General features: G+C 39.7%; 1 protein-coding gene across 9 annotated transcripts in view; it reads right to left on the bottom strand.

The window, feature by feature from the left end:
• UNC79 (unc-79 homolog, NALCN channel complex subunit) overlaps positions 1-26,209 on the bottom strand; it is a 274,446-nt gene that overhangs the window by 94,055 nt on the left and 154,182 nt on the right. For 5 of the 9 annotated variants that reach the window (XM_027957343.3, XM_042235396.2, XM_042235397.2 and 2 more), the window contains exons 21-28: positions 21,982-22,061; positions 21,749-21,897; positions 17,434-17,591; positions 13,568-13,749; positions 11,312-11,513; positions 10,496-10,675; positions 9,014-9,079; positions 174-460 (exon numbers count right to left, since the gene is read on the bottom strand). In XM_027957343.3, the coding sequence (XP_027813144.2) occupies positions 174-460; positions 9,014-9,079; positions 10,496-10,675; positions 11,312-11,513; positions 13,568-13,749; positions 17,434-17,591; positions 21,749-21,897; positions 21,982-22,061 (1,304 nt within the window). The remainder of the gene's footprint in view (positions 1-173; positions 461-9,013; positions 9,080-10,495; positions 10,676-11,311; positions 11,514-13,567; positions 13,750-17,433; positions 17,592-21,748; positions 21,898-21,981; positions 22,062-26,209) is intronic. The other 4 variants (XM_042235395.2, XM_042235399.2, XM_042235400.2 and 1 more) reach the window with 1 other exon arrangement.

Below are 26,209 nucleotides of genomic sequence, written 5' to 3'. Positions count from 1 at the left end.
CTGGCAGGGCTACAGCCCACAGGGTCACAAAAGAGTCAGACACAACCAAATGACTAACACAATAAAGTTAACTTGCGTAAAACTTTACACTCAACCAATGTTGGCTAAATGGAATTTAATGATTCGTTTGTACTAAAAGCCTAATGGCATGACTCATGAAAGCTTCCACTTACCTGGGCAATTCCTGCAATAAATGCATTAAAGCAAGTTGACAGGCGCATTTTTTGAGGTGCAATCATGAAGCAACCTTCTTGCTGGTCATAGCCGAGTAAGACGTACAGGTGCCGTTTGACGGTGTTGAAGGCCTTGGCGCTGCTGATGTCTGACTCGGCACTGCTCTCATCCTTGGCCATGAACTTCATGAGCACTGTAATCAGCTGGTGCACTGTCTGGTGGTCGATTCCAGCATCTTCGGGGAGCAGGTCCTTGATGGTGTTGTCATTCTCAGGAGACTGTTGTCCTGTCAGTACAAGAAAGGCCATCAGTGGGTGGCTCCCCCACAAGTAAGTTTACAGTCAAATTTCACTTATCGATAAAGCACCACTTTATCTGCTGCCTCTAAATATTTAAAGGTCTGTTCTAGACAAACTCAGACACAGTATGGCCTACTAAGCAAAGCACTGCTCCCAGGATGGAAGTTATGTTGTTGCATCAACAACCAATTTGGGAAGAATGCATGTGTGATAATTCGCTTCAGTCGTGTTGGACTCTATGTGATCCTGTGGACAGTAGCCCACCAGGCTCCTCTGTCCATGGGATTCTCCAGTCAAGAATGCTGGAGTGAGTTGCCATGCCCTCCTCAAGGGGATCTTCCCCACCCAGGGATCGAAGCCTGGGTCTCTTAATATCTCCTGCTTTGGCAGGCAGGTTCTTACCACTAGTGCCACCTGGGAAGAATAAGGGAATGCAAATAAAAACAAGGCACTAGAAAGCAAAATTATCTTCAAACAGCAAGACAAATATCTACACACAATTTGCATTTCGAGAACTTTTAAATACCTTGGCAAAGTTTTACCTTAATAAAGAGACATTTTCCTTCCAGCTTTGTAAAATAAATAGGTAAGAATAACCACAAAATAATATTCATCAAATCTGCTGAGCAACTAAAACATCCATTGGGTTACTTTGTTTAAATTATTATCTCAATTCAGTTATGTTCAAAACTCAGCTGAGGCAAAAAAAAAAAAAAAAGTTTCCTTCTCCAAATCCTGAGATAACAGCAATGTGTACTCTTTGAATTATACATTCAAAATTAGAAATAGCAAATTATAAGCCCTGCTGTATGTAATGAGAAACACACAAGGGGTGGGAAGGCACAGACAGAAAGAAAGAAGCATGAACTTTTAAAAACAGAAAAACGCCACATGAAGGTGAGCTGAAAGTTCACATGCAAAGAAAAAATACCTTAGCCTCTAACTTACTTTTAACCTAACAAATAATCACATCTGAACAGGTCCCTGACATGGACTTTCTCAGTTATTTCTCAAAGTCAGAAATTATACCCTGTCTCCCTTTGTTTTCTGCTCTTTAGTTTAGGACTTTGAGGGAAGGAAAAATGAGATTTGCTCTCCTATATTTATATTTGGGGCCTTATTCAAAATACCCTCTGCATTCTTCTCCTTCCTTTGACATGAGAATTTCTGAATTGGAAACAAAGATTTTGCCTGGTGGGTTAGACCAGCACACATCATTCTCATCTCTCATTCTGAGAGAAAACATTCTAAATGATGACAAGCTTTGGTTACAGATCATTATACAGCAAACTTAGATTCTATCCATTTAAATTAGAGCATGCAGGATACAACAAAGAGCTAGGTAGTCAGTCATATTCTTTAATTCCTCAACTAATCTGTCAAAAATCTGTCTTCCAGGACAAACCAAGAGAAACAAGACAGAAGGAATGTGTTCTGGGGACCACAGAAATTAGTTGTCTGGAGCCAAAACACTTTCTCCGAGGTAGTGATATGCAGGTAATGTCAAATTCCAAATTTACTCGTTTGAAACTGCACATAGCACAGTTTATATGCTTGGTTGTCTAGTCTTCCCCAGATGCTCAGAAGAATGTTGATCTGCTCAAAAGTGATACCTTAAGATGGGATCTTGGCAATGAGTGACAAGGTCACAGAATCAACTAAGTCTAAGAACATCTAATACAGGGGAAATCACCTAACAAACTTCACTGTAACCCTTGGACATTAACAACATTTTCTGTCTCATAGTCTGTTCATGAAGGAATAAATATGTGCAGTGTACGTAAAAGACTTTTTTATAAAAAAAGTATTCAAATAAAACCTAAAGATTTGTTTATGATACTGTTTCACATGCAGGAATAGTCAGTCAGTTATTAATATCATTATTTATTAGGCAGGCATGAGCCACCAGAAAAAAAAATCAATTCATGTGGAACATCCTATTTCATGAAAGGTCATAAATATAAAGCACTGATGTATATTATAATTACATGTTTGAAATAGAAGATCAGACCAAATCGTCATTTTAAAAGTTTAGAGAACTATCTTTTCAGTATTGAAAAATATTCAATCTTGATATTTTTTTCTTCAGAGTATTATTACTTTACAACTAGAAGGAGGTTATTGCTTCGGGCAAGTTTTGGCCAAAAGCCTGACAAATGTGAGAATCTAGGTTCCCTGTAGGGTTCAATGCCATTGTAGCAGCAAGTGACAGCTATTATGATTCTATAACTTCATTCCTCAGTTCATCTTAGCTCTGGGAGGCAAGGTTTAGGAGAGTATGAGATCACTCAGTTCTGCTCGGTCACCTCCAAGTCCAGACTGGCTAGACTCCAAAGCCCCAAAGTTAAAAATAGAACTGAGGAGCATTCAAGAAGGAGATGCACCTTTGCTGTCTAGCCCTGAGAGTCCAGGGAATTCAAACAGAAGAAAGGGAGCTCCAGACCAGGCTCAGCTAGGACATGGGCTCCCCATTTCCTTCTATCACCTCAAATATAGAAAATAAACCATCAGACTTCAACTTTAAATATTTCAAATCTCTTCGCCCCACCACAAGTAGATAATCATTTTCAAAGTGTGTCACCTTAACGTTTTGAATCAAATCATATTTTCCCAGTGACTAGGTGTCATTTCACAAAGGCCCTATCTTCATTTTAGATTGATCTTCATTGATCTGCAGTGCTTAGCTTTAAGGTTGTGACTTTTTGCTTTCCCTGAGCAATGAGTGATCTTTAACAACCCATTAAGTGTATTGACAAAAGAAATGGTTAATGGAACCTTTCTCATAAAGTGAAAAAAAATCTCTTTTAATTCCAATAATTCACTCCTCCAAGTGAGGACTTTGAAAGTCTGTACTTTGTATACTGTCTTTCTTTTAAAGGACTGTAAGAATGTGATTGGCACCACTCTTCATTAAGAAAAATTACCTTAATCAAACCCCTAAGAAAAATGAGGTTCAGAAAGCTGAAACTTTGTTTATTGATAAAGACAATATTACTGGTTTCAGTTCAGTTCAGTCGCTCAGTCATGTCCGACTCTTTGCGACCCCATGAATCGCAGCACGCCAGGCCTCCCTGTCCATCACCAACTCCCAGAGTTCACTCAGACTCACATCCATCGAGTTGGTGATGCCATCCAGCCATCTCATCCTCTGTTGTCCCCTTCTCCTCCTGCCCCCAATCCCTCCCAGCATCAGAGTCTTTTCCAATAAGTCAACTCTTCACATGAGGTGGCCAAAGTACTGGAGTTTCAGCTTTAGCATCATTCCTTCCAAAGAACACCCAGGCTGATCTCCTTTCAATGGACTGGTTGGATAAATGTAAACATTTTATTGTCGTGGAGGCAGAATGATTCCTAGCCTAACTTTAACATGGACTGGGTCCATCACGATCTGTCCACACAGTGGCACAACTGATTGAAATGCCACAGTAGAATACAATTTTATTTATTTAGAAGATCTGAAACCAGGCAGGATCAGGATCTGCTTTTCCAGACATCTCCTACTGCTCCATCCCAGAAGCTCAGCATCCTTACATAAACACTGGGCTGCTTCTGGATCTCAGAATGGAGCCAGTCTTTTGTACCTTGGTGCCTTCTCTCATGGTGCTCTATTCACCTTGCAAGGTGGCCCTCTACCCCCACCCCCAATTTTATCCCATGAATATGGCCCCCAGGAGCCCTTCTTATTATATACCCATCCTCCTCTCAGCAATTGTGATTCCCTAAATTCTATAAATCTCTAAACACAAGAAAGAAGGGAAGAATAAAGACTCCTCAAAGGCAAGTCCTATGTCTTATCCAAATTTTACACCTCTCAAAGAATAGGGGGCAGTGATTGACATATAGTAGATGTTCATTACTTGTAAATGTTTAAGTGCCCTGAATTTAAGTAAATATTTCCGATTTTTCTACGTGGGAAAAAAATGGATGAAGTCCCCAAACAGCAAAGAAGTAGGTAAGGAAATAGAGAACATTCCTCTGTGGAAGTCAACTCACTGACCCCTCCAACAAATGACAAGCCAACAAGTGACAATTAGGTAGTGGAAGGAGGTTTCCATGAGCTTACTCTGCATTTGGTCCAGAGAAACCAGCGAGCGAGCACTATAAATGAGTCTGCACTATGTTGGTAGTTCTAACTACACTACCTCACTGATCTCCCTAGCTCATTCATTCGACTTGAGGCTTCGTTCACAGCAGTTCTGTTGTGTACACACAAAGCCACAGAAGGGCTGGAAAGATGGGGCCAGATGCTAACTGCAAAGCCTCATGTACTTCCCATCCCTGCCTCTACCCCATATCTATCACCATGATTTACCTCCTACCCACCTGCCTCAGCCTGACTGAGAAGTCACCTGTCCACAAGACCTTCCCTGTTGCATCCAGCTTTCCTCCCACTGCAGTTGACATGAATGAACCTGTAGTACCATCACTTTCTCTGAAGATGAGAGTTCACTTATGTTCATACTTTATCTCTTACTTGACTATATGCAAGTGGACAGTATAAAAATTTCTGATGTATCTTTACATTCCTCCTAGTACAGCAAGTGCTTTGTTCAATAGAAACTCTCATTTCCAAAACTATCATTTCAGACAAGGGCATTCCTATATAAACAATTAAATTCTAAGGCAAGAGACCTGGGTTTGATCCCTGGGTCGGGAAGATCCCAATTTTGCAAGTTGGTGAAAACATGAACTGTTAACCACCTCTAGAATAAAAAGAAAGAGCCTCAAGAGAAGTTAGTTGGAATTCTAGGCTAAACACTAAGAGGGAGGCAGGAATGCAAGAGAGTTTTACTTATGATACCCAGTATTAAGTACATTCTCTTGTTGCTATAAATTCAGACCAAGAGATCTTAAGATTTCTCTTTAGGTTGGAGTAGAATTGAAAGTATTCATGTCCCTTTAGGGATTAGATTGGCTCTTTAGACCAATTTGTAAATCTTATTCAGGAAGATCCTTTGGTCTGGACACCCATGGACTTATATCACACTATAGTGGGCCTGAATGCCCAGGTCAGCTCTCTGACAAGACTGGTGTCCTCGTGTCCCCTAAGACAGGAATACTCTTAGACGAACTCATTGAGAGGTAGCTATAATGGAAAGAAAAGCAGATCAAGTCTCCCAGACTCAAGTCTCTAACTAATTAGTTACATGCGACCTTGAGCAAATCAGGCAAGCAGAATTACTTAGGCCCTCATGACCTCAGTTTTCCTGTCTGTATATAAAGTGGAAAAAATACTTTATGCATATGCAGAATTGTTGTGAAATTCGAATTAGATAATTTGTATTAAAAACACTCTTAATAAAGAGGTACGCTACATATATAAATGTTCTTGCGGTTTTTATTATTAACATTATATACCCACTATCATTTAATTACTCATTCTAGGGGATGAGAACAAGATATAGTTAAGTTTCCCATGGGGTTGATACCATTTCAGTATTATCCAATTATAACCTATGGTAACTGCTGCATTATATTCAATTACTATTCAAAAGGTGTTCTGAATCACCAAAAACAAAGAATTCCTGATTCTCAAAGCATCAGTGAAAAAACAGCTTATATATAATTTATAATTATGCCAACTTCCGATTAGCAGGTGAAATTGTGTATTTCAACAGTTAGGATTAAATGAAGGTGCTGAGCTCCTTCCTCCTAGCACTACCATACATGTCTTGCAAGACAGATCAAGACATGTGGGCTTGAGATCCAGATCTGTCATCAACAAGCTTGTGAAACTTGTTCCTTTCTGGAAGCCTCAGTTTCCTCTTCTGGAAAATGAGAATGTTAACATGTTTCAGCTATGACAGTCTACGAATTTTACTTATATGCACAGAGGTCTTTGAGATAAATATATATATATATTTAATGACTGACTCATGTTATTGTACAGCAAAAACCAATACAAATTTGTAAAGCAATTATCCTCCAATTAAAAATAAAATTAAAAAAACACAGATTATTAACTCACAAAAAAAAGTCAACAGAGTAGCACAACTCTTTGGTAGCCTTGCAGAATTTCCCCTCTCTACAAGCATGCTTCTGTGGCAGAATTTGCTATGGGCAATATATAAAGGCTAAGATCAGAGAGTCATAAACTGTATATCCAGTGCCAAAAGTTTTGACCTAAACATCAACTAAAATTAAGTCTTGCTGCATAATTAAAGGACATCTGCCTTATTTCGGGCCTAATCAATAAGAGGTCTTACACAGAGAAGCTCATTACTTCTTCCAAACAAAAGTATGTTCCTTAAACAGCAAGGTCTCTGGTTTCTATTTAATTACTATCTTAAACCACCCTGTACAATTTTATGATTATCCTGGCGTGTTTTTGCTTCCAAAGTAAAACACTCAGTGTTCAGTAAATAATAATGCAAAAATGAAAAACTAGTTTGAAACTGCCTTAAAAGCTAAGCCATCTGTCTCCAAATCTAAGCAAGGTTTGCTTATGGTGGTATCATATAATTACCTCTCTAGAAGCTTCAGCTTTTTATTTAATTTAAACAATGCTGTCATCTGCCCTTTTTCATCTGATCACTTTTGGTGGGACAATTAGACACCTAAAAGCTTTTCTTAAATTCAAGATACATATGTTTATGTTTTTCCAAAGACATGTGAGAGGACTCCTATGATAGGATTGTTTGCATGCATGCATGCTAAGTCGCTTCAGTCGTGTCCGACTCTGTACAACCCTATGGACAGCAGCCCACCAGGCTCCTCTGTCCACCGGACTCTCTAGGCAAGAATACTGGAGTGGTTTGCCATTTCCTTCTCCAGATAGGATTGTTTAAATGGGTAAAAATAAAGACTAACTTTTCAGTTAAGCCTTAAGATGAAAAGATATGGTGAGAAAAAGATAATTTATGAAATTCCATAAGAACGAATCTCAAAAAGACTTAACTGAAGAGGAAATGGATGATTTTCATATTTTTAATGACACACAGGGTCAGAAATTCTTATTTTTATTCTTTAAATTAAGAAAAAAAAAAAAAACCTCAGCACAGTTGAGGCCTGAGTGATGCTCAAAACAAAGTAGAGAGAGGGGGACTTCCCTGGTGGTCCAGTGATTAAGAATTTGCCTTCCAATGCAGGGGATGAGGGTTCGATCCATGGTCAGGGAAAAAAGATCCCACATATTGTGGGGCAATTGAGCCGGAGCGCCTCAGCTAAAGAGCCTGCGCGCTCTAAAGCCCGTGCTCTACAACGAACAGCCCATGCACTGCAATGAAGACCCACACAGCCCAAAACAAAACAAAAAAACAAAGTAGAGGGAGTCTGAGATGTGTCTGTTGTCCCTTTTATCTCATGAGTTTTAAAAGAGAAAATACACTTTGTCGAACATCTGCCATTTGCATTCCTAATATTAGGGGCACTCTCCCTTCTCCTCCTCTCCCACCCCTCACTGATTCTTTCTAGCAGATTATTTTTTAAATACATTTATTTATTTATTTTTTGGCTGCAATGGGTCTTCATTGCTAGGCAAGGGCTTTCTCTAGTTGCAGAGAGTGGGGGCTACTCTTCACTGTGACGTGCAGGCTTCTCATTGTGGCGGCTCCTTGTGCTGCGTTAGCCCCGGCTCTAGAATGCACGGGCTTCAGGAGTTGCGGCACACAGATCGCCACATGTGGGATCTCTCCAGACCAGAGATCAAACCCATGTCCCCTGCATTGTCAGGTGGTTTCTTAACCACTAGATCACCAGGGAAGTCCCTCTAGAACACATTTTTTAATGTCTCCTTACTTGAAATTTTCCTTCTGAGAGTATCGGAACCATTCTGAAAAGTGTATTTTAAAACTATTCTTAGATGAAAAACCAGACATTGTATAGCATGATACATAGGTGGCAGTTAACCAGGTTTGTTTTGGACAAATAGGCAGGTATTCAGAATCTCCACAATTTTCCCAACAAGCACAGCATTAAGTGTGTAGATAACATTCGGTCTGTAGTAGCTTTGCCGGCACCCCTTCAACCCTAAAGATACTTTATGATAAACTAACCTATCAAAATATCAAAGGATAGTTAGTTACCCTCTACCAAGCTGAATATGATCCTCTAAAGAATGGAAATCCTCCTTTCTCTGAGAGACAGAAATGCATGTGAGAGTTGCAAAGAATCAGAAATGGCTAAGGGGATGAGTGAATGATGGTGGCTTAAATGTATAACCTTTTAAAATGTAAATGAAATGTTTTTCCTAGAGCAGATATATATATGAAAGTAATATTTCTATGTGTAAAAACATATACAAATATAAGTGCTATGCATCGTTCTGTTCATACTGGCTCTCGGGGGAAAAAGTGCACACTTGGGTAACAGGATGCTTCTTACTGGACCATAAGTTAACAGGATTAAAAGTCATCTGCCAATTTGAAAATTGAAAGAATTGCCATGTCAGGGACTCACACACTTGAGCATGTGGGGTGAAACCCTTGGAGCTTTCCAATCATAATTACATCAATCAGGTCCAGTTAGAGACACCTCATTTTTTACCTTCTCCACCTGTGATAGACACTTGCACACGGCCCTTCAACGTCAGAAGTACCCACCTGGCGTCTGTTCGGGTGTCCCACCGAGAGCTGGAGCAGACTGCTCATGCCTGGTCAACCTCACAGCTTAAAAATCAACAACAACTCTATTTAAATAAGCATTAAAAACAACTTGAGCCTAGAAAACATACTCAGCACTAACTGCATTGGATAGCAGGAGCACGTTTTGCTTTCTTATTTGTAATTAACATCACAGACAAGAGGTTTACGTCCTAAAAGTTTTGTGGTTTTCTTTGAATCTAAAGAACATCCTTCAATGTGACTTCAACTCTTATCCTTCAAAAATTGTCATGTGAATCAATGAACAAGAAATATCAATAAATAAACTTTAGGTCCCAAACTGATTAGTTAAATAAAAGAGCTGGGAAATTCATATAGAAATTGTAATTTATTTAAGTACTGCTTTCTAGGATCTGATGCAGTTTCACCTGGTCCTGATACTGCTAGAGGTTATTCTTAAATGGCCATCTCTTATTATCTTTGCTCCCTGAAAAGCTGAGTTATTGATTGCTTAAAGGGCTTTCAATGACTCTTCCAAAGTTCAAAATACCACATTTCCATAGCTTGTCATAAAATAGAGAAAATGCAATAAACAAAATAAAATCATATTTATGATTAAAAATGGTTATGTCACATAAAGCTGTCTTCTAAGAAATGCCAATGAAAAAGCGAACATTTCAGCTTCTGACAGGATAAAAAAATATGTTTTATGGTGCTATTAACTTCACGACAGTTATTTAAAAATTAAATCACTTCATCAATGTTACATTTAATGCACTCATTCACTAATATCATGACAGTTATGATTTTTAATTATTTGTCATTCATGAGCCATTGCTAATCGTTACAGTTCATCTAGTTATTTGATAATTTTTTGTCTTCTTTAAAACTGCTGTATAAAGAAAGACCTTTGGAAAACAATAATATATGGTCTTTTTTTTTTAGATGGCAATGATGTTTATTTTTATTTATAAATTATCTGGTGAAATTGGGCAGAAATTCAACTTTCTCCTCAGCCTGATTTTTTCTTTTCTTGAAAACACCATTATTATTGGTTTTCTGGGAGTCTGCTGGCTGCCTTTGTCATGCATTCCAAATTTCCACTCTCTTAGTTGGCATGGGTCTGGTCAGAGTTTCATCCAGGAAGCTCTTAGGTTACGATACTAGTGGTGGAAACCTTCATATTCTAGGACTCAGGAGCAAATGCTTTTCTGCATTTCATGCCATGCATCAGTGGATTTGCTGCCTTCTACGTCTCTAAACAATCCACTGCTGGATCAGGGCTTTGCTTCACCAGCAGCTGGGAAAAGCCATCCAGGGCACTGATACACCTAGGGGGACCTTCTAGGGGAACGTGAAGTTCAATGCAACTAAAGGAGCTCAGTTTGCTAAGTACATTACTCTCTGTGAACATTCAACAAGACAGGTCAGCCTCAGAAAGACATCAGACATTTAAAGGAAGGATGGAAGAAGATACTCAACGGATTTTGGAGGTTAGGGTCTCGGGGAGGGAGAGCGCCCTCTTGGATTCCGCGGGTCCTTTCACGCTGTCTCGGAGGGAACGCACGCTTTTCTGGCGGTTCCTTGCAAACCGAGCCCTCTTGATCTTCCACAACGCAGCATCACTGAGGTTAGCGACATTGGTCCTCACAGCAGTGATAGCTTTGCAAAAGGAATTAGAGGTGATCATTTTCCTTAACTAGCTAAGTTATATACACCTATTCTGAAACAATCCGTGTATATTTTCAATATTAAAAATCATTTCCATGGATACACTTCTCATTCATCTGTCTCCCTCTATGATAAGATTTATATTTTAAAAAATGTAACTATTACCTGTTTCAACTATCACTTATCATTTTTCTGTTTAAATTGTAAGGTTAAATTATCTAATTTTGTTATCACTGGATAAATAGTCGAGTGACCAGTCTTTCCTCCATCTGTTTAGAGCTGCAGGTAAATAATTACTAAGCAAGGAAGTGTAAATTTACAAAGTACAAATAAATCTCACAAAGTTGCTCACAAACATAACCAAGATGATTGAGTAATATTTAAGGAACACAGAGTCACAAATGGTTCTCATTGGTCCTCAAATGAGAATTTTGATGTTGAAGTGACAGAAAATAGTTAACCTGCAGACTACCACAGTAGATATTCAATAAACATTTGATGAACTGAATACATGAAGTCAAGGTAGCTTCCATAATGGGAAGTGAAACTACATGCAGAGTATACAGCTTATCCAGCAAGCACAGGAATAGGAACTGACTTTTAAAGCAAGTTCTTCGTTTTGCTTACTTGTAGGAAAAGGAAATTCTTTGTTACAATCCAAATGTAGCTGAGCTTCCAAAGAAAGCGTTTCAAATCTGTTGACAAAGAACTCCCAACTCAAAGCGGGAATATCTTGCTTGAGGAAATGTAAGAGTAAAAGCTTGCTCAATATTGTGGGTCGATCTTTAACCACAGTATCAAACTGGAAGTCAAGACAAAGACACAGACCCTGGAGAAAAGGTTAAGAAAAAGTCAGATGTACATACACTAAGCAAAGCGAAATAAGGCAGCCTCTTCAATACATACTTATAATGGAGAAGGATTCAATTGAAATCTTCTTGGATTGTATTTTTGGTAGGGGAAAAATGTGGGAGAGAAGTTTCTTCTAATCATTGAATATCTCTTGAATTTTGACTCAGAAATCTGAGCTACATGTATATTACTGATTTTTCTGATACATTGTATAATAACCACTTACTCCCAATACTCAACACTATGAGTGACTTTCACTGTCTACTGTCTCTGTGTATTCTAAAATGTAGTTTTGGAAGTATGGTTCTCTTAATAGACACTACAGGCATTAAAAAAAAATTGGTTTGAGGGTATATGGATTAAGTGGTTATTATACAATGTATCAGAAAAAATCAATAATATACATGTAGCTCAAATTTCTAAGTTAAAATTTAAGGAATATTCAATGATTAGGAGAAACTCCTCTCTCACACTTTTTTCTCCTACCAAAAAGAAGATACACTTCCACTTACTAGCCATGTAACACTGAAAAAGTTACTTAACCTTTCTAACTCTGAACTTCTCTATCTGTAAATTTGGAATACACAAGAGATTATTGTGAGGATTAAATGAGGTAATGCATGATGAAACATTTTTAATACATTGCCCTGGAAATACAATACATGTTTCACAAATGTTGGTTCTTCCCATTATCATTACTTTTAATAACAATATGCCAATGTGGAAAAACAGCAGAACAGGACTTTGGAGGGTCTAAACTTGGTTCTCCCCTGAATTCACTCTGTGTTCTTTGAAAAGCCACATTATCTGTCTGAGACTTCATTTCTTCAAGTATAAAATAAAGGTGCCAAATAGGATAAACAATTCTCTCCAGGTCTCATTTTTCATGTCTCTCTGACGTTAATTTGCGGCATTTCCTTTCAGCAGCATATTTACCTTCTCTGATTTTGCTCTGATCTATATTATCGTTCATCTGATTTCTCTTAGCATCTAGCTTTAATGACAAGAACTTCCCACCCTGGGGCTTCCCAGGTAGTTCAGGTGGCAAGGAGTCTCCCTGCAATGCAGGACACCTGGGTTTGATCCCTGGACCAGGAAGAGCCCTAGAGAAGGAAATGGCAACCCACTCCAGTATTCTTGTCTGAAAAATCCCATGGACAGAGGAGCCTAGCAATCTGCAGTTCATGGGGTTGCAAAAAGTCAGACATGACTGAGCGACTAACACTTTCATTGTTCACTTCTTCCCACCCTGGAGTCAGTTGAATGGTAGAAAATAAACCAGCCTAGTTAAAAAGTCTGCCACATACAAAAAAAATCATACAATATTGCATCTGGCAGGAATGATAGCAGCATGGGGACAAAAACTGAAAAGAAAGAATCAACAAACAAAACAAGAGGTCTGTTAATATGCTGTGGTTCTGGGATGTTGTTCCCAATTTAAAAATTTCCAGTGTTGAAATTGGAAGCTGAGATTAGCAAAGACTTCGTTAGACACATGTTCTTTGAGAATTTGGAGATGCAGGAATACAGCACTGAAACTTTTAATAGTACAGAATGTGGAAAAATACACAGCGCACAGATTGTTAGCACACAAAATGTGAAATGTTAAGTTGCAAAGCCTCATGACAATCAAGAAGTCTACAGTTATGACCCAGGACAGTGACCTCAGGTTCATTCCCTGGATTCAATGGCCAAAATGACTAGTCTATCTTTCAGTTATCACAGGGGTTTATAAGAATCAAAGGGAAAAAATACAGGATATCACTTAAGAAAGGAAAATGTGCTATACAAGGATGGAATAAAGTAGTTATTATGAAGCTGTATTGATATTATATTAAGAAGTAAAGTTGTCACCAATGAGTAAATAGCTCTCAAAGTCCTTCTCCGAGCAGAAAAAAAAAAATTTCTGGTGTCAGCAGCAGCAGCAGCATTTTGTGTGTGTTATGTGACAAATGACTCAGTGAGTTGGTACAGAAGAGCAGAGCGCCATTTGCGGAGCAGACAATGCCCATCACAGGGCAGGAACATCACCTGCAGTGCTGGCCTCTTTATGGTGTCAAGCAGGAGCCCGGCCCTCGTAGCCACAGCTGGGTTGACGTCCTCCACAGCTGTCAGGAAGCAGCAGAAGGCGTGTGCCAGGGAGTATTTCAGTAGGTGGTTTTTGGTCACTGAGTGAATATCCAGAAATCTACAGATTACAGCCACTTTTTCCACTGCAATATCAAAGGCGCACAACAAAAAAAAATGACATTTATTTAGACAGTCTGAGAAATGAATCCACAGAGGAAGAAGTTAGTTCTGAGTGCCCTCACACCGATCTTAAACACCAAGTGGAAATTTCAGTGCCACCCTTCTTGAGCATTCTGTTTTATCTTTAGAGAGCATTTCTACGCAGTGCAGTAGTTTTCTGCCAGGCAGCCTTGATTCAGTTCTGGGTGTTGTTTCTTTAATGCTCTCTACTTTTGTTGAATTTCCAATCATATTTCATACTCTTCAAAATGCCTCCATGTTCATTTCTTTTGTCCATTCTACAGAGATTCTGCAGGCATGTTCTACAGAGGCTCTGCAGACCACACAAGGAGGTGGGACATGCCCACCAGGGCTAGCTCTAGGTTCTTAGTATGTCATGAAGTGATATGACAACCATTTCCTGGGGCTACAGAAGCCACATATTTCTTCCATGAAATAGATGTACCCTTACTTGATAGAGTTCTAATTATTCTGCGAATCTATGTTGAATTATTCCAGCCACTCTTTAAACATAGCTTTATAAAAGTTATAGTAGCTAGTAAAGCAATATAGTTCTATGCAAAGACATTTCAGGTCTTTATTTAAGCTTTCCAGCAGCCTAGAGAGAATATTCCTTCTATTCTTTTCCACTTTTCGACACTCTATCATCCTTAAAGAGTTTGCTGCTGAAATTCTGCTATTCTGTAAAGTCACTCTGACTTTCTAGAATGTCCTTTCCATCCCATGAACACCTGCAAAATTACAACTCACTTACCTGTGGCATTTGCGTGTTCATATATAGCTATATGACATATTTCCTGTTGTGATCTTGAATTATATTTGTACCTTTCTACTTTCTTAACCTCTTACATGTTTATATTTGGTCAATCAATTAAATTAAGAGCCTCTTAAGAGCAGGAATCTGTTCACATACTATTTTTTTACTTCCATAGTACCTAGTACATATAGTACTTATTCAATAAATTCGCAAATTCATTTTTTTAATATACATGTATATACAAAACTAAAAGATCATTCTACTTTTGTTATATAAAATATACCTATAAATATTTTATATATAAAAAGCAGAGACTTTGCGGACAAAGGTCCACATAGCCAAAGCTATGGTTTTTCCAGTAGTCATGTACAGATGTGAGAGTTGGACCATAAAGAAGGCTGAGCACCGAAGAACTGATGCTTTTGAATTATGGTGTTGGAGAAGGCTCTTGAGAGTCCCTTGGAATGCAAGGAGAACAAACCAGTCCATCCTAAAGAAAATCAGTCTTGAATATTCACTGGAAGGACTGATGCTGAAGCTGAAGCTCCAATACTTTGGCCACCTGATGCAAAGAGCCAACTCATTAGAAAAGACTCTTAATACTGGGAAAGCTTGAAGGCAGGAGGAGAAGGGGATGACAGAGGATGAAATGGTTGGATAGCATCACCAACTCAATGGACATGAGTTTGAGTAGGCTCTGGGAGTTGGTGATGGACAGGGAAGCCTGGTGTTCTGCAGTCCCTGGGGCTGCAGAGTCAGACATGACTGAGCGACTGAAGAGCAACAACAAAAGAGATCATTCTAAGTACTCAGGGGAGATGGAAGTAAATGGAAAAATGAACTGCTTCGGACTGAATGTTTATGTCCCCTCCAAAAACTGATATGTTGGAATCTTAATTCCCAATGTAATGGCATTTGGAGGTGGGACCTTGGGAGGTAATTAAGTTTAGATGACATCATAAGGGTAGGCTCCCTATTATGGGATTAGTGAACTTATAATAAGAAGAAGCGAGACCAGAGTTCTCTCTCTCTCCACCATGTGAAGATACAGCAAGAAGGCAGCATCTACAAGATAAGAACAGAACCCTCACAAAGGAACCCAATAAGCTGGAGCCTTGATCTTGAACTTCCCAGCCTCCAGAATGGTAAGAAATAAATTTGTGTTGTTTAAGCCACCCAGGCTATGGTATTCTGTTATGGTTTCTCAAGTAGACTAATTATGTGAATGATTCTCAGATCTTGACTTCAAAGTCAAGTCAACTAAAAGAGATAACACAAGTACAATTATAACCGAAATGTAATGTAAAAGGCTGGAACTGCCATTAACAAGGCAGAAATAAAATGCTACGGGAGATTAGAGGATAAAGAAATGACTTTCCACTGAACAAATAGAGAAAGTGAAACCCTGTGGGAGCATTTGAAGACTCATGAAATGGAGGTGGCATTTGAATGGGACCTTGAATGGAAGAAAGATTCATTAGAAAAGACCCTGATGTTGGGAAGGATTGAAGGCAGGAAGAAAAGGGGACGACAGAGGATGAGACGGTTGGATGGCATCACTGACTCAATGGACACAAGTTTGAGCAAGCTTCAGGAATTGGTGATGCACAGAGAAGCCTGGTATGCTGCAGTCCATCAGGTCACAGAGTCAGGCACGACTGAGTGACTGGACTGAACTGAACTTGAATGGAAGAGGACTTCAGATGGAGAGCACAGAATGGTCAACACATGGATAAAGAAAAGCAAAAAGCAATGGAGAAATAGCAATGGCATATGTAGAAAGAAAAGCGAGAAATAAGGCTTCAAACACATGCAGTTAGACCATGGGAATCTTTGAATGTCAGTTTAAGGACTCTGAACTTTATTCTCTAGGCATCTAAAGACCTATTAAAATTTTTTGAGTAGAAAAGCAACATAATCAGATATTTAACTGCTTTATTTGTATTCAAATGTCTATAAAATGTTGCCAATACCATGTAGTCTTTTGCTAGAAAGTTTTACTCTAATTTCATACAATATCATGTGCTGTCACATAAATAAACCAGCCCTGGGATTCATGGGACATTAAAAGCAAGAACTCCTTGAGGGGATCAGATGTTAGGGAACTAAACTCAAGGTATAGTAATTAACTCACCTGATGGAACTTCCATTTCTCTGCAAAATTTCTGAGACACTAAAATATACCAAACCATTCTCACTAGGCACACTGTGGTGTGTCAACCCTGCTTGCTACCCCTTGAGAGTGGGAGTACCAGCAGATTAGAGTGACAATGAGGCCAGCAGATATAAGACTAAGACACACCCATGTTCGTTCCATACCATGTTCCTCTAGGAACCTGCCATTCTAAGCACTAGGAATTACAAGCATCACTGCAGACTTGGTCCCTGATGTTTCAATGGCAAGAGTACTACAGCAGAGCTTCTCAAGCTTCATTGAATTACCTGGAGAGAACTTGTTAGAAATATAGATTTCTGGCCTCACCTCCTAAAATTCTGATGTAGTAGGTCTAGGATGAGGCCCAGTAATCTGCATTTTAAGCAAACATTTCCAGGTATTCCGTTGCAAGTAACCTACTAGGCTGACTACCATTCACACTAGGACCCCTTTGAGAGTAAACAAGGGTACAATTAATAAGCACTTCTGGACAATAGGCATACACTGGGACTATCTTAGACAAACCTAGCGAAGGTCAACCTACCTAAAGACCATTCTGAAAAATTCTATTATCAAGGAAGCTCAATTAAGTAGAGCCAACAAAGAACACTAGCAAGCAGGACAACACCTTCTAAAAAGAAGGGAGGAAAAGGTAGGGCCAGAAAGAGATATCATAACTGGACATCTGGTTTACCTTGTGAACCAGAGAGAATTTTTAAGCTAATACAGTGGTACCTGCTTCAAACCTCATCTTCCAGTCTTTGCTGTTGAAATTGCCATTTATGATTGTCCAAAAGATGTCAGCACCATGAGGAAGTGACAAAGCGTGAAGAAGGAGAGGAACTGCCAACGAAGACAGCTGGGAGAATTCAGATTTGACGACTCTCCACAGGCTGGGGAATCAAGAAAAAGCAAAGTGGTTACAGTTACAACAAACTTTCTAGAAATAAATCTTATTATCTTAATTTATGGGACGTGTCATTAACAGATAGCTGGTAGGGATGCTCATTCACAAGGCTATAGTCCTCTGATACACTCTTTTTCTATGTTCTTTTTCGATGTTAATTCTTTTTAAATGTCTGGCTGCATTCTGTAGCATGTAGGACCTTAGTTCCCCGACCAGGGATCGAACCCTCAACCCCGACATTAAGGTGGAGCCTTAATCACTGAACTGCCAGGGAAGCCCTTTCCTATGTTAATTTTTTTTAAGAAATTACTTTTATATAAGAACACAGAAAAACGCTACCAGTTAACACTGCATGTTAACATAAAGTTTTAAACTGTATATTATAAATCCAGGCACAGAAATGGACAATGACTGTTAAATAATAACTGATATTAATTATATTAAGGTGATGAGGTGATAAGTGATTTTTGAAAATGCTCTTATAGTGAACATTTGGAGAATTTTATTGGTTTTGTTTGCCTAGCATCCTGTTATTCTTATTCTAGCAGACAACTCTTTTCCTATTAAGAACAGCCTCTGCACCAACTGGCAGGGTTGTTAATCAAGTTCCCCCATCTTCTCTATTCTAAGAGTGAACACAAAGCCCAGACTAATCAGAATACTTCAATGTAATGAATAGAGTGATTAGTCCAGGGGTGGGCATGTGACCAAGCATCTTGTTCCAGGCTTTGGACCTAGCATCCTTTTCCAGGCTTTGGTATGTATTCTGAAATCTCAAGAATGAAGTGAGATGTGGCTCTAGATCTGCTGGCCACCCTGTCCCACCTCACAGGGGCAGCCTGCTGAGAAGAAGCCAACACAGAGAGAACGAGGCTAAGCAATGGGCAGGGAGGGAGAAAAGGGTGGGGGAGGAGAGAGAGAAAACAAACAGAAAGGGAGAGGCATCCCTGGTAACATCTTAGGAATACTTGCCATTCCTAAAATCAGACCAATACTGCTCAAAAACACACCTTAGTAAGTTAAAGCAAAGTCCCTAACAATACATGCCAGAATAATTCTGAATGCATATTTTTAGTAATAATATTTTCAAAATTTTTATTCAATTATCTAAAGTATGGCTTTTGTTTGTTTTCACTTTGGTTTATTTTGTTTTGTTTCCTCTTTGGCTCTAAAGTTAACACCAGAATCAAAATGACATTTGACTTCCAAGCAAGAATATAAATTTTTTTGCCACTCAGTTTGCAGTCATTTCTTACGGCAGCCTAGGAAACTAGCATATTTCCCCCTCCATCTTAGCTGAAACCTGACATCTTGCTGGTAACACAATTTCCCCTTAACCTCTCTATGAATCTTCACCCTTGTCTTCACTAGCTCCACACAATCCTTGCTTTCCATGGCTTCCTCCAGGCCTTCTCTTACCAACCTCTTTCTTTTGAAACCCATGCCATCTACTTATAGGGCCCTGTCCCCTCTCCCTTCCCTGCTGAATGTGGTCCCTGCTAGACTTCCTCGTCATCCAAGCCTCTGCCAATGTCTCTAGTGAATCCAGCCATGGTCTCACAGGTCCACCTCTTCCTGTCACAGTGGCCTTTATCTTAAGGCTGAGAACATTCAGTTCCCACCTCTGACCCTGACTTAGGCTATTTTTCCCTCTTTTCTGTACTCTTCCCCCAAATGTCAAACCTCTTTTGGCTTCGCTTGCCTCCAGTTTTAGACAGGATCCCAGAGTCAACCATTTTGATCCTCTGGAATTCCTCATCCCTCTGACCTTCCACCATAATCAAAGCACTAATGCCCACTCCTGAATAAACCCATTGCCTACTTTTATCCACTTCCAGGCCCCAGAATACTGGTGAAAAAATCCACAAATTCCTACATGCCTGGCCCATCACAGTTAGGTGCCAGCTCACCTCGGCAAGGTCCCAAGGCTAGTGCTTCTTTGATTTCTTGCTGATGCCTTACTGCTTCCCTCATGCAACCTGTTCCATATTTTTTCCCATATTCTTCAAGCTCCCAACTCAATCTTTACCGCCCCCTCCCTCTCAGAGAAAGACATCAGCGTTTACTATTCTTAAGGTTCTAGTTACTTGTTATGATCCCCTTGACACTGCTCCTTTTCCTACAAATGCATCTCCCTTCAAAGGAAAAGGCATCCCTCCTCTTTCTCCCCACCCTTGTTCTTGATCACATGTGCCTGCCTTCCAGGACTTGGCTCCACCAACTACTCCCTTTCCTCTACTCCTTTCTATGGACCATAAATGTTTCAAACTTCTTGATTCAAAAAACACTTGACATCTACTTCTTTTCCCCTCCAAGTTTCTGATCATTCCCTCTTCTTTGAACAAACTTTTCAGAAGGGAGTTCTGTATTATTATCTTAACATTCCCAAAGCCTCTGCAAGCTCTTTGCATACCCTCATATGTGGATGGTCCCCAGTGATCTCTTTTCTTCATGTGCTGTGCTGTGCTTAGTCACTCAGTCACATCTGACTCTTTGTGACCCCACGTACTGTAGCCCACCAGGCTCCTCTGTCCATGACATTCTCCAGGCAAGAATACTGGAGTGGGTTGCCATGCCCTCCTCCAGGGGATCATCGCAACCCAGGGATCGAACCCAGGTCTCCTGCATTACAGGTGGATTCTTTACTGTCTGATCCACCAGGGAAGCCCAAGAATAGCCTGTCCCTTCTCCAGGGGATCTTCCTGACCCAGAAGTCAAACCAGGGTCTCCTGCATTACAGGTGGATTCTTTATGAGCTGAGCTACCAGGGAAGCCCCCTTTCTCCATACTCATGTGATGAAAGCACAATTCTGACCCTGTTCATTGTTTCAAAATCTTCCATAGATCTCCAAATACTGTTAAGTAAGTAGTAGTAGTAGTAGTGTAGTCACTCAGTCGTGTCCGACTCTTTGCAACCCAATGGACTGTAGCCCGCCAGGCTCCTCAGTCCCTGGGGATTCTCCAGGTAAGAATACTGGAGTGGGTTGCCATGCCCTTCTTCCAGACTCAGGGATGGAATGCGGTTTTCCACATTACAGGCAGATTCTTTGAGCCACCATGACATGTCTATATTATTATAATTAGATCAACAAATGTAAACATTGGGCTTCCCTGGTGGATCAGTGGTAAAGAATCCACCTACCAGTGCAGGAGACAAAATGCAGGAAGATCCCCTGGAGAAGGAAATGGCAACCCACTTGAGTATTCTTGCCTGGGAAATTCCACAGCCAAAGGAGCCTGGCAGGCTACAGTTCCATGCAGTCACAAGAGTCAGACATGACTTCAAAGCTTCTATTTTCAAAGGCCTTTCACTCGAGTCCCAACCTCCAGCCTCGCTTTCCATTCTAACTCACTTAAGTCGTGTCCAACTCTGTGTGACCCTCTGGACTGCAGCCCTCCAGGCTCCTCTGCCCATGAGATTCTCCAGGCAGAAATACTGGAGTAGGCTGCCATTTCCTTCTCCAGGGGATCCTCTCCATCCAGGGATCCAACCTGCGTCTCCTGCACTGGCAGGTGGATTCTTTACCACTGAGCCACCTGGGAAGCCAAGTTAACCTGAACCAAACTTATGTTTTTTAATTAACTCATTTGCTTACATATTAAATGAGAATAATATTTTTTACTTATTTCCAAGAACACTGTAACAGTTATTTTAAGGTTGTCAGGAAGAAAATAATTAGTAAATCTAGGACAATGTTTTATTATTTTTCTCAAAATGCTTCAGCAATCTCTAAAAAATAACTTTTCAGACAATATATGGAGAGACTTAGATGCTTATTAGCAGTACTACTTCAAGTAAGATGTTGAGTCTTACTCAGTTGTACTTGGTATCTATTAACTTATACCAATTGACATTTTTCTAGCATACACTATATTCCTAAGTCATCTAACAATTAAAAGGCATAAAATAATCCTTATTTTGCCTTTTCTACTTCTACAGTATCTAGCAAATTACTATCCCTCATATTGATATACTTAAAAAATTAGACTATAGAAAAGAAATGAAAGTATTTCCTATAGGCAAATTAGTCTGTCTTGACTAAGAGAAATAACCCAATGAGTTGATAAGCCTTATTCTAACACTGATTTTCACAGATGAAATCTACAATAGAAACAGACAAAAACACTATTAGGAAGACATACCTTGCAATTAGCATATGATCCTGAATATAGGCTAAAAATTGAGGATGATCTTTTCTAGCAATGTACAAACACTCTCCATGTAGACAGAGGATCTTCAGGCAATTGAGCATGTTAAAAAGAATGTCTGGCTCTTCAAACTTAGCCATTTCCTATGCAAAGAACCACATGTTTACTGAGTTATCACAAATGGCAATGCTACCAAATAAAATATTCAAATATCTCAAAAAATATACCTGGAAAATGGTGTATATTAGTCTCAACGTTACTGGAAGCTGCTGGTAGCAAAACTTTCTTTCAGTATCATTCTTTATTGCTAGGAAGAAATAATTACACACAAGTTAGCACAACTCTTTTCCCCATCATTCATGAATTATCAAGACCATAAAATGAAGAGAAGTAAATATGTAAATAGAATATATTAAAAATATTCATGTAAAGTGTTTCTTTGTTCTCCAAGTAAGCATATATACTTTCCATAATGCAAGTGCAGGAAAGCTAGATTTAGGATCCTCAGCTTCCCACTTCCACTGTGTATTCAGATATCTTTCATTCCCTGAAGCAACCCCAGCCCAGCCCTATGCTCCTGTGGGCACCTAGTTCCACTGATACCTGGAGGGGCCTAGGGCTTGGCTAGGTTTGCCTTCTTATTTGAAAGAGAGATAGTATAGTGTGAAAATGTTAATTGTTCAGTCATGTCTGACTCTTTACGACCCCATGGACTGTAGCCCGCCAGGCTCCTCTCCATGGAATTTCCCAGGCAGGAATACTGGAGTGGATTGCTATTTCCTTTTCCAGGGGATCTTCCTAACCCAGGGATCAAACCTGGGTCTCCTGCATTGAAGGCAGATTCTTTACCATCTGAGACACTGGGGAATGCAGGTATTAAAGAGAGAAGTGAGCTTCCCTAGTAGCTCAGATGGTAAAGAATCTGCTTATAGTGCAGGAAGGGTTTGATTCCTGGGTCAGGAAGATCCCCTGGAGAAGGGAATGGCTACCCATTCCAGAATTCTTCCTGGAGAATTTCATGGACAGAGGACCTGATGGGCGACACAGTCCTTGGGGTCAGAAACAGTCGGACATGACTGAGCAACTGAGCAACTAACACTTTCACTTTCTTTTTCACTTTCAAAGAGACATATGCAAGTTGTATTAACACCTAAGGATTTACCCCAGAATTCACATGTATCCTTTCCACACATTCACAGGACTTACTCTTGCAAAAAAAGGATACTTTTAAAGACTTGAGAATATTTAAGTGAGAACTATTCATGGTTTTATCTTCTTGTGAAGATCTCTAAAAAGACCTTTGCCTCTATAGTTGGGGGTGGGGGAGGTGGCTTGAGGAAGGTATATTGTAAATGAGGCATGCCAGAGAAAAGAATTCACAAGTTAATTCTCAAATGTAGAAACTAGTATAAAATGTTTTGAAATCACTATTATAAGTTTTGGCAATTCCTAGGATGAGAGATACTGGGAGTCAAACCATCTTTGTCTAGCATAAAAAATTTTTTTAATATTTTTAATGGAGGACACATCTGACTACTGTATAAAATAGGTGCCAGGCCACAAAACAGGAAACAGGAAATATTCTAGAAAGAGGAGGAAACCACTGAACATATATCAATAGAGTGTTCCTCTAATCTCCTACAGAAGAGCTCAAGAACCCCTCCTGACAACCCACAAAGCAGAAGCAGGACCAGGGTGCTCAGCAGCAGGCAAGGCTGGTCTTGGAAAATAATTCCTCTTCGCTGAGGAGACAACTGTGTCCTGCAAACAGCAGAAAGTAAGAGAGGAAAAGTAGACCAGAAACAGTGACCAGAGCCTGAAGTGGTGTTTAGGGGAGATGAACAGAGCAAATGTTTAGGTAAGTGGAGCTCACAAACAATTAAGCACAAGGGAAGTGTAATTTACAAAAACCAACTGCTTGATTTTAACCATTATTCAAGTGGCAATTAATTGATTTGTATACTATGTTGGGTTAAAAAAACCTATTTACACAGAAAGAGTACAGGTTATTAGATCATAAGTGAAATCCATCAACCTGCCAGACTTAAGACTGTACTACATAGCTACAGTCATCAAGACAGTGTGGTACTGGCACAAAGACAGAAATATAGATCAATGGAACAAAATAGAAAGCTCAGAGATAAATCCACACACCTGTGGATACCTTATCTTTGACAAAGGAGGCAAAAATATACAATGAAGAAAAGACAGTATCTTTAGCAAGTGGTGCTGGGAAAACTGGTCAACCACCTGTAAAAGAATGAAACTAGAACACTATGTAACACCATACACAAAAATAAACTCAAAATGGATTAAAGATCTAAACGTAAGACCAGAAACTATAAAACTCTTAGAGGAAAACATAGGCAGAATACTCTGACATAAATCACAGCAAGATTCCTCTGACTTACTTCCCAGAGTAATGGAAATAAAAACAAAAATAAACTAATGGGACCTAATTGAACTTTAAAGCTTTTGTACAATGAAGGAAACTATAAGCAAGGTGAAAAGGCAGCCTTCAGAATGGGAGAACATAATAGCATATGAAGCAACTGACAAAGAATTAATCTCCAAAATATACAAGTAGCTCCTGCAGCTCAACTGCAGAAAAATAAATGACCCAATAAAAAAATGGGCCAAAGAATTAAACAGACATTTCTCCAAAGAAGACATACAAATGGCTAACAAACACATGAAAAGATGGTCAACATCACTCATTATCAGTTCAGTTCAGTTCAGTCGCTCAGTCGTGTCTGACTCTTTGCAATCCCATGAATTGCAGCACGCCAGGCCTCCCTGTCCATCACCAACTCCCGGAGTTCACTCAGATTCATGTCCATCAAGTCAGTGATGCCATCCAGCCATCTCATCCTCTGTCATCCCCTTCTCCTTCTGCCCCCAGTCCCTCCCAGCATCAGAGTCTTTTCCAATGAGTCAACTCTTCACATGAGGTGGCCAAAGTACTGGAGTTTCAGCTTTAGCATCATTCCTTCCAAAGAAATCCCAGGGCTGATCTCCTTCAGAATGGACTGGTTGGATCTCCTTGCAGTCCAAGGGACTCTTAAGAGTCTTCTCCAACACCACAGTTCAAAAGCATCAATTCTTCAGCGCTCAGCCTTCTTCACAGTCCAACTCTCACATCCATACATGACCACAGGAAAAACCATAGCCTTGACTAGACAGACCTTAGTCAGCAAAGGAATGTCTCTGCTTTTGAACATACTATCTAGGTTGGTCATAACTTTTCTTCCAAGGAGTAAGTTTCTTTTAATTTCATGGCTGCAGTCACCATCTGCAGTGATTTTGGAGCCCAAAAAAATAAAGTCTGACACTGTTTCCACTGTTTCCCCATCTATTTCCCATGAAGTGATGGGACCGGATGCCATGATCTTCATTTTCTGAATGTTGAGCTTTAAGCCAACTTTTTCACTCTCCTCTTTCACTTTCATCAAGAGGCTTTTTAGTTCCTCTTCATTTTCTGCCATAAGGGTGGTGTCATCCGCACATCTGAGGTTATTGATATTTCTCCCGGCAGTCTTGATTCCAGCTTGTGTTTCTCCCAGTCCAGCGTTTCTCATGATGTACTCTGTATATAAGTTAAATAAGCAGGGTGACAATATACAGCCTTGACGTACTCCTTGTCCTATTTGGAACCAGTCTGTTGTTCCATGTCCAGTTCTAACTGTTGCTTCCTGGCCTGCATACAGATTTCTCAAGAGGCAGGTTAGGTGGTCTGGTATTCTCATCTCTCTCAGAATTTTCCAGTTTATTGTGATCCACACATCAAAGGCTTTGGCATAGTCAATAAAGCAGAAATAGATGTTTTTCTGGAACTTTCTTGCTTTTTCCATGATCCAGCGGATGTTGGCAATTTGATCTCTGGTTCCTCTGCCTTTTCTAAAGCCAGCTTGAACATCAGGAAGTTCTCGGTTCACGTATTGCTGAGGCCTGGCTTGGTGAATTTTGATGCAAATCAAAATCACAATGAGGTACCATCTCATGCCGGGCAGAATGCCTGCCACCACAAAGTCTACAAACAATAAATGCTGGAGAGGGTGTGGAGAAAAAGGAACCTTCTTACACTGTTGGTGGGAATGCAAACTAGTACAGCCACTATGGAGAACAGTGTGGAGATTCCTTTAAAAACTGGAACTAGAAATAGATCTGCCATACTACCCAGGAATCCCACTTCTGGGCATACACAACAAGGAAACCAGAATTGAAAGAGATACATGTACCCCAGTGTTCATCGCAGCACTGTTTACAACAGTCAGGATATGGAAGCAACCTAGATGTCCATCAGCAGACAAATGGATAAGGAAGTTGTGGTACATATACACAGTGGAATATTACTCAGCTATTTTTAAAAAAAAGAACACATTTGAGTTAGTTCTAATGAGGTGGATGAAACTGGAGCCTATTATATAGAGTGAAATAAGTCAGAAAGCATATTAA

The sequence above is a fragment of the Ovis aries genome, chromosome 18 (genome assembly GCF_016772045.2).
Source record: "Ovis aries strain OAR_USU_Benz2616 breed Rambouillet chromosome 18, ARS-UI_Ramb_v3.0, whole genome shotgun sequence".
Taxonomy (NCBI): Eukaryota; Metazoa; Chordata; class Mammalia; order Artiodactyla; family Bovidae; genus Ovis; species Ovis aries.
The sequence above is the reverse complement of the archived record's forward strand: the minus strand, read 5'-3'. Positions and strand labels throughout refer to the sequence as shown.